This window comes from Oncorhynchus clarkii, chromosome 18, assembly GCF_045791955.1.
Source record: "Oncorhynchus clarkii lewisi isolate Uvic-CL-2024 chromosome 18, UVic_Ocla_1.0, whole genome shotgun sequence".
NCBI classification, from domain to species: domain Eukaryota; kingdom Metazoa; phylum Chordata; class Actinopteri; order Salmoniformes; family Salmonidae; genus Oncorhynchus; species Oncorhynchus clarkii.
The window spans coordinates 17,995,252-18,005,022 of NC_092164.1; the positions used below are offsets into that span (position 1 = coordinate 17,995,252).

Sequence of the window (9,771 nt, forward strand, 5' to 3'; positions counted from 1 at the left end):
ACAGACCAGGTTTCCCATATGATCTCCTACCATTATACAGACCAGGTTTCCCATATGATCTCCTACCATTATACAGATCAGGTTTCCCATACGAGTCTCCTACCATTAAATAGACCAGGTTTCCCATACGAGTCTCCTGCCATTATACAGATCAGGTTTCCCATACGAGTCTCCTACCATTAAATAGACCAGGTTTCCCATATGAGTCTCCTGCCATTAAACAGACCAGGTATCCCATATGAGTCTCCTACCATTATACAGACCAGGTTTCCCATACGAGTCTCCTTCCATTACAGACCAGGTTTCCCATATGATCTCCTACCATTATACAGACCAGGTTTCCCATATGATCTCCTACCATTATACAGACCGGGTTTCCCATATGAGTCTCCCACCATTATACAGACCGGGTTTCCCATATAAGGAAACATGATCTGTATATAACGTTATTACTGGTTATGCATAGGCCTACATACATACACACACACACACACACACACACACACACACACACACACACACACACACACACACACACACACACACACACACACACACACACACACACACACACACACACACACACACACACAATAAAGTCGTTGTGGTGATAAAGAGACTGTCATGGCTGTATTACTAAGCCAGGGGGCACAACACAGCATGGCATCCATAAGTGACTCTGCTCATAATGACAGTACAGTAATGCTGAGAGGAGATTAAATACAATAACATCACTTTGACAGAGGGGGGCTGTTCCACTGGAAAATAAAGAACACATTTAAATACGCACTTTGAATAATTTAACACACACTCACACATTGTTAGCATACAGTGCATTCAGAAAGTATTCAGACCCCTTGACTTTATCAACATTTTTTACCTTACAGCCTTATTCTAAAATTGATTAAATAAAAATGTGTCCTCATCAATCTACACACAATAGCCCATAACGACAAAACAAAAACAGTTTTTTTGACATTTTTGTAAACGTATTACATATAAAAAACAGAAATACCTTATTTACATACAGTACCTGTCAAAAGTTTGGACACATCTACTCATTCAAGGGTATTAATTTATTTTTACTATTTTCTACACTGTCGAATAATAGTGAAGACATCAAAACTATGAAATAACATATGGAATCATGAAGTAACCAAAAAAGTGTTAAACAAATCAAAATGTTATATTATTTTATATTTGAGATTCTTCAAAGTAGCCACCCTTTGCCTTGATTACAGCTTTGCACACTATTGGCATTCTCTCAACCTGCTTCACCTGGATTGCTTTTCCAAAAGTTCTGAAGGAGTTCCAACATATGCTGAGCACTTGTTGGCTGTCCTTCTTGGTCAAATAGCCCTTTCACAGCCTGGAGGTGTGTTTTGGGTCATTGTCTTGTTGAAAAACAAATGATAGTCCCACTAAGCACAAACCAGATGGGATGGTGTATCGCTGCAAAATGCTGTGGTAGCCATACTGGTTAAGTGTGCCTTGAATTCTAAATAAATCACCAGCAAAGCACCCCCACACCATCACACCTCCTCCTCCACGCTTCACGGAGGGAACCACACATGCGGAGATCATCCGTTCAGCTACTCTGCGTCTCACAAAGACACAGCGGTCGGAACCAAAAATCCAAAATTTGGACTCATCAGACCAAAGGACAGATTTCCACTTAAGTAAATGTAATATATCCTCTTTTGCTAAAACGTTTGCTAAACGTTTGCTAAAATTTCTAAAAAACACTTTTTGCTTTGTCATTATAGTATGTAGATTGATAAGACATTTAAAACAAAAATGTCACAAGGCTGTAATGTATCAAAATGTGAAAAAAGTCAAGGGATCTAAATACTTTCCGAATGCACTGTATGCCTGTGTAGTGTGTAGCCCACATCTAGTTGTGGTGTGCTGTGATCTTGTAAAAATAAAGGATTTACGAGACAGAAATAAAGAAAGAATCAGCACATTACAATGACAATCAAAATCATACAATTGTGCCTTTAAAGCCAGACATTAATTCAGCTTAATCAAGGTTAGGTTAATTGTTTCTAACCTCCAACCACACAGACAGAAAAACACCATGGAAAGTGTAGAGTCTATTTGTGTCTAATCACAACAACTACACTGCAAAGTCTGCACCTGCATTTAACCTGTCTCACTTTAGGTTACTTGCCTAAAGGGAAATATGGGCCTACAGAAAACTAGTGTCAGCTCAGCTGTAACACAAACATTTATCTCCACATCTAGAGCTTGAAACATGTCTTCTTCTCAATCTAACATCTGATAAGTCAAAACTTGTCCGACAAAAATATAGCCTGAGGGAAGTATTTTGGCCTAACTATGCGTCTGACAACTTGTTCGGTCTGGGGAGAAAAGACCAGCGCTGTTCAGCGCTTCCCTCTAGCAGTAGAAACGCAAACAGCGCCGTACGTGTACCAAATATTACACAGAGAGGTTGGTTCTATGTTTCTGTGAAATTTCGTTAGTCTTTTTGTGGTCGAGTAGGCTCGAAAAAAAGTATTTGCTATTAATAACGGCAATCAAGGAAACAACAGGAAACACCCCAGCCTTCCTCAGTGGTAGGCTTTATAAAATACAATACCACATGGTTAAATTAATCAATAGGTCGCTTAATTTTACCTATTTGGTGTTCAGCCTAATTATAATAGGCATAGTCTATGTTAGTCTATGTTAAGTGCTCTCTGACACTTCTGTTTTCGTTTGATCATTTTGTTGACTTCTCATTTCTACTGGCTGTGGACAATTGAATACTCTAACCTTACATTGCTATTTGCTAAGTGGTTTGCGGCTGGTTTTAACATAAAATAATGTCTGGTGGGTTAGGTAAAACTTTATTTTACAGTCTGTTTTCTACTTGATAAACGACGAAGAAATGACATTGTAAAATGGTAATTACATAATTAGTACCTATTACAATTGTGTTCTCTTTAGGTATTAAATAAAGCAGCACCATTCTTTAGACCCTTAAATAGATTTCATTTAATTGTATATAAACTACAAGTTGCTAAACTATAGTAGAACACGACTACCTGTAGAAATCAATGCGGATATTGTTCCTCAATATTTCAATTCGTCCTGTTGTGTGTGTGTGTGTGTGAGAGAGAGAGAGAGAGAGAGAGAGAGAGAGAGAGAGAGAGAGAGAGAGAGGGGGTGGGGGTGGAGAAGGGAGGGATGGAGAGGAGAGGGGGGGGAGAGAAACTGGGAATGTGTGTGTTGTGCTGATAGAAGGTGGGTTATTTCGCTGAGGATCCTGGGTACATAGCTCAATAGTAATGCAGCGAAGAGGACTTTAAACACACATGCATCGCAACAACACAGGGACGAGAGAAAACGGAGAACACACATTGTTGCGCTGGATTTTACGGGGCTCTTTGTACACTGTAAATACGCTTAGTTTAGTTACATTGTATTCACATAATCGCTTCTGTAACCTACCCCATTGATATGACCGTGTCCTGTTCCGCTTGCTTGGGGAGAGAGAGTACAACAACAGGAATTAATTCTAGCTACACCGTTCTGGTCCCCTCGAGTCGGTTTACCGGGAAATGGTAACGTTTGCACCGCATTGGAAGGACCATGGTTGAGGCGAGCAGCAAATTTCTCCTAATTGTAGTCGGCTCCGTCTGTTTTATGCTGATCTTATATCAATACGTCGCGCCTGGGGTTATCAATTTCGGCTCACCACACGGATATTTCACTGAGGAGGACGATGGTGGGGACATTTTCCCTTCCCCAGACCCGCACTACGTCAAGAAATACTATTTCCCAGTCCGGGATTTGGAGCGAACGGTGGAATTTGAAATCAAAGGAGAAGACGTTATTGTGTTTTTACACATTCAGAAGACAGGAGGGACAACGTTCGGGAGACACCTGGTTCAGAATGTGAGGTTGGAGGTTCCGTGTGACTGTAGACCGGGTCAGAAGAAGTGTACCTGTTATCGACCCAACCGAAAAGAGACCTGGTTATTCTCCCGGTTCTCCACCGGTTGGAGTTGTGGCTTACACGCGGACTGGACCGAGCTAAAAAATTGTGTTCCTGGAGTTCTAGATAAAAAGGAGACCAGGATGAAAAATGAAAGGTGAGATAAAACAGGAAAGTTGACTGGTTGTATCAGGAGTGTTAGTGTTGGGCTGGGTCAAAAGCGTGCACAGCCTGTGCGTCTCCGACAATTGACAATTGTTGGAGATTGAAGACCATTAATTATCGGGTGGTATGATCACGTCATTAGGGAGCGTGCCTGGACGATTCTCTCTCACTCTGTGTGTGGACTTACTGTAGTAGCAGATGCGTCGCAGTTTGTTTGACAGTGTTTTAATGACAGGCTGTCATATGAATTTGTGTTGAGCAGTTCTGTTTTTATCATATCCGAAGGGATAGATTTATAGGGTAACCCACCTGTCAACTCGAATTAGCCATAAGAGAATCATGCTGTCAAACTAAGCAGTATTAAAATAGTATGTCTTGATCCTTCTTCAAAGTTGTAGCATATTGAACACTGATGCATCGTTTTAGTGGTTTGTAAAAACGCTTGAAACGTGTTGAATATTGAATACTGTACACCATTGAATCAACATTGGATCAGAAATGTTGCAACTACAGTTAGGCCTAAATTGATGATTCTACTGAAATAACGTTTATTTTGGAAAAGCAGATCTTAGCATGCAGAAATTCATTGCTACATAGCTTATCTTCAGGGATCACTATGCAGGCAGACTGTTAGACAGATTGGCAGAGAAAACTATCATCACTTTAATTCAGAGATAAGATTTGGCTCCTGCCCTTCTCTCCTGTCCTCTGTGTGTGTGTGTGTGTGTGTGTGTGCGTGTGTGTGTGTGTGTGTGTGTGTGTGTGTGTGTGTGTGTGTGTGTGTGTGTGTGTGTGTGTGTGTGTGTGTGTGTGTGTGTGTGTGTGTGTGTGTGGGTGGATGTGTGTGTGTGTGAGTGGATGTTTGCTGAAGTAAGAGGACCCCTGCGGGGGGGTTGACTCCACTCTAATCCTGGTGATTACTTCCGCTGCTTACACACATACACTGTACTGCTGGTATTCCTGGCACAAGGCTCTGTGATGGTCAGAGGTGATGATGCGTCTAGCTACTCCGGAGGCTGGAGGGAGGATGTTTATCTGCTCTCATCAGTTTCTACACAGTTTACTTTGTGTGTGCGTGTGTCTTTGTGTCCTCAACACTATTTTTCCCTCTCTCCCTCTTTCTTTCGCCATATCTCTCTCTCTTTCCCTCCTCCCTCTATCTTGCTCTGTCATGGTGTCATTTTCTAATCAAACAGCAGGCATGCTTTCCGCTTGGTGGCTTTATAGCTGTTGGTCCTCTCTCGCGCTCTCTCTTTCTCTCTTCCCCCTCTCCATCTCTCTCTCTTCCCCCTATTTCTCTCTCTATTTGTCAGAGCGTGATTTCTACATTAGGCAAAATGTCTTTTTTCATGGAGTATTTACTGCAATTTCCAACAAGTCTGTTTTAGCTAATGGACAACTGTCTGTCCTAATGAATGGCTACAAATGGGAGGAGGGGGAAGAGGAGTGGAGAGGATGGGGGGGGGGGGGGTGGAGGATGATGAGGGGATGGAAAGGGTTGAGGAGGAAGAGAGTAGAAGAGTATGGTAGTGTAAGAGGAGGGGAGGGCATAGGAAGATGGGAACGAGGGACAGAAGAGGATGAGGGGAGGCATGGGAAAATGGGTAGGGCTTTTGAGTGAAACGATGGAGAAGAGGATGGTGAGAGTGAAGGCGGAGAGTGTTTTGTTTCGTTGCTGTGGAGGGGGAGGATTCAATTAGCATGCCTGTCAATCTGCCTGGTTCACTCTCTGTTTAAGCGTCACAACGTAGATCACTGCAGGGTGAACTGTGTGCGGGTGCGTGACTGACCAGACAGGTCGTTGTGTTTTAATCCAATCAGATTATCAGGGATTAATCTCGGGCTGCTCAATATTCCAAAGATGGTTACTACTTCATCCCTACAATCCCAACACCACATTCCCACACCGGGAATCTCACTTTCCCTATACCAGTGTGTCTGCGTATTTGTGTGCACATTTTCCCAGATGAATAATCTTATAAAAAATGGCATCATTCTACAGTTTTTTTCTTTCTCTCTCTCTCTCTCTCTCTCTCTCTTTCTCTCTATGTGGAATACAAGGCAAGCTTTTAGGCAGTAATTAGATGTTTTCAAAGAGGTGACAAACATGCACGTGTGCAAACTCACACACTAAATCTACACTCAGTGTACAAAACGTAAAACACATGCTCTTTCCATGACAGACCAGCTATGATCCCTTATTGATGTCACTTGTTAAATCCACTTCAGTCCGTGTAGATGAAGGGGAGGAGACAGGTTAAATAAGGATTTTTAAGCCTTGAAACAATTGAGACATTGAATGTGTATGTGTGCCATTCAGAGGGTGAATGGGCAAGACAAAAGATTTAAGTGCTTTTGAATGGGGTATGGTAGTAGGTGCCAAGTGCACCGGATTTGTGTCAAGAACTGTAACGCTGCTGGGTTTTTCACATTCAACAGTTTTGTGTGTGTGTCAAGAATGGTCCACCACCCAGAGGACATCCAGCCAACTTGAAACAACTGTGGGAAGTATTGGAGTCAACATGGGCCATCATCCCTGTGGAAAGCTTTCCACACCTTGTAGAGTCCATGCCCCGACGAATTTAGGCTGTTCTGAAGACAAAAGAGGGTGCAACTCAATATTAGGAAGGTGTCGGAATGTTTTGAACACTCACTGTATGTTCGGAATAGTGAAAACATTGTGAGAGACTGTATGGCTGTCACTTCTGCTGAAATAGAGGGAGAAACCACGGGTAGAGAGACACTGGCGATGGGAGACGGGGTAGAGAGAGAGATGGCGGGGGAGAGAGAGAAAGAGGATGGGTATCAGGGGAGAGATGGTTAGAGAGGGAGAGCCTGCACTGTGGAAATTGTCACAGTTTGCTTCATTCTCACTGTGTTTTTGGTGTCATGTCGCTGTTAGAGAGTGCTGCGTTGTGTGTGTGTGTACACATACACACACAAGCAGACACACAAACAAACATACAGTGGAAGTCGGAAGTTTACATACACTTAGGTTGGAGTCATTAAAACTCATTTTTCAACCACTCCACAAATGTCTTGTTAACAAAATATAGTTTTGGCAAGTCGGTTAGGACATCTACTTAGTGCATGACACAAGTACTTTCTCCAACAATTGCTTACAAGACAGATCATTACGCTTATAATTCACTACCACAATTTCAGTGGGTCAGAAGTTTGTTGCAGGAGGGACTGGTGCACTTCACAAAATAGATGGCATCATGAGGTAGGAAAATTATGTGGATATATTGAGGCAACATCTCAAGACATCAGTCAAGAAGTTAAAGCTTGGTCGCAAATGACGGTTTTGGAACAGTGGCTTCTTCCTTGCTGAGAAGTGCACCAGTCCCTCCTCTCAGCAAAGCACCCCCACAACATGATGCTGCCATCCCTGTGCTTCACGGATGAGATGGTGTTCTTCAGCTTGCAAGCCTCCCCCTTTTTCCTCCTAATATAACGATGGCCATTATAGCCAAACAGTTCTATTTTTTTTCATCAGACCATAGGACATTTCTCCTAAAAGTACAATCTTTGTCTCCGTGTGCAGTTGTAAACCTTAGTCTGGCTTTTTTATGGCGGTTGGGGAGCAGTAGCTTCTTCCTTGCTGAGTGGCCTTTCAGGTTATGTCGATATAGGACTCGTTTTACTGTGGATATAGATACTTTTGTACCTGTTTCCTCCAGCATCTTCACAAGATCCTTTGCTGTTGTTCTGGGATTGATTTGCACTTTTCACACCAAAGTATATTCATCTCTAGTAGACAGAACACGTCTCCTTCCTGAGCGGTATGACAGCTGATTGGTCCCATGGTTTTCATACTTTCGTACTATTCTTTGTACAGATGAACGTGGTGCCTTCAGGCGTTCGGAAATTGCTCGCAATGATGAACCAGACTTCTGGAGGTCTACAATTTTCTTCCTGAGGTCTTGGCTGATTTCTTTTGATCTTCCTATGATGTCAAGTAAAGTTTGAAGGTAGGCCTTGAAATACATCCACAGGTACACCTCCAATTGACTCAAATGATGTCAATTAGCCCATCAGAAGCTTCTAAAGCCAGTACATTATTTTCTGGAATTTTCCATGCTGTTTAAAGGCAGTCAACTTAGTGTATGTAAACTTCTGACCCACTGGAATTGTGATACAGTGAATTATAAGTGAAATAATCTGTCTGTAAGCAATTGTTGGAGAAAGTAGTGTCATGCACTAAGTAGATGTCCTAACCGACTTGTCAAAACTATAGTTGGTTAACCAGAAATTTGTGGAGTGGTTGAGAAACGAGTTTTAAAGTCTCCAACCTAAGTGTATGTAAACTTCCGACTTCAACTGTATTTTTTGTTGTTGTTGCTTTGCACACTCTGGGCATTCTCTCAACCAGCTTCATGAGGTAGTCACCTGGAATGCATTTCAGTTAACAGGTGTGCCTTGTTAATTTGTGGAATGTCTTTCCATCTTAATGTGTATAATCCAGTCAGTTGTGTTGTGACAAGATAGGGTTGCTGTACAGAAGATTATTTGGTCCACGACCAAGTCCATGTTATGGCAGGAACAGCTCAAATAAGCAAAGATAAATTAAATTCCACCATTACTTTAAAACATGAAGGTCAGTCAATCTGGAAAATTTTGAAGAACTTTAAGTGCAGTCGCAAAAACCATTTAAGCTCTATGATGAAACTGGCTCTCATGAGGACCGCCACTGGAAAGGAAGACCCAGAGTTACCTCTGCTGCTGAGATAAGTTCATTAGAGTTAACTGCACCTCAGATTGCAGCCCAAATAAATGCTTCACAGAGTTCAAGTAACAGACACATCTCAACATCAACTGTTCAGAGGAGACTGCTTGAATCAGACCTTCATGGTCAAATTGCTGCAAAGAATTCACTAAATCAAATCAAATCAAATTTTATTTGTCACATACACATGGTTAGCAGATGTTAATGCGAGTGTAGCGAAATGCTTGTGCTTCTAGTTCCAACAATGCAGTAATAACAAGTAATCTAACTAACAATTCCAAAACTACTGTCTTGTACACAGTGTAAGGGGATAAAGAATATGTACATAAGGATATATGAATGAGTGATGGTACAGAGCAGCATAGGCAAGATACAGTAGATGGTATCGGGTACAGTATGTACAAATGAGATGAGTATGTAAACAAAGTGGCATAGTATAGTATAAAGTGGCTAGTGATACATGTATTACATAAGGATACCGTCGATGATATAGAGTACAGTATATACGTATGCATATGAGATGAATAATGTAGGGTAAGTAACATTTATATAAGGTAGCATTGTTTAAAGTGGCTAGTGATATATTTACATCATTTCCCATCAATTCCCATTATTAAAGTGGCTGGAGTTGAGTCAGTGTCAGTGTGTTGGCAGCAGCCACTCAGTGTTAGTGGTGGCTGTTTAACAGTCTGATGGCCTTGAGATAGAAGCTGTTTTTCAGTCTCTCGGTCCCAGCTTTGATGCACCTGTACTGACCTCGCCTTCTGGATGATAGCGGGGTGAACAGGCAGTGGCTCGGGTGGTTGATGTCCTTGATGATCTTTATGGCCTTCCTGTGACATCGGGTGGTGTAGGTGTCCTGGAGGGCAGGTAGTTTGCCCCCGGTGATGCGTTGTGCAGACCTCACTACCCTCTGGAGAGCCTTACGGTTGAG

General features: G+C 42.1%; 1 protein-coding gene across 1 annotated transcript in view; it reads left to right on the plus strand.

Moving 5' to 3' along the window:
• The first annotated feature begins 3,227 nt into the window (after window positions 1-3,227).
• LOC139373125 (heparan-sulfate 6-O-sulfotransferase 1-A-like) overlaps window positions 3,228-9,771 on the plus strand; it is a 23,241-nt gene continuing 16,697 nt past the window's right edge. Inside the window, exon 1 of the mRNA XM_071113253.1 lies at window positions 3,228-4,100. Within this exon, the coding sequence (XP_070969354.1) occupies window positions 3,598-4,100 (503 nt within the window). The 5' untranslated portion in view covers window positions 3,228-3,597. The remainder of the gene's footprint in view (window positions 4,101-9,771) is intronic.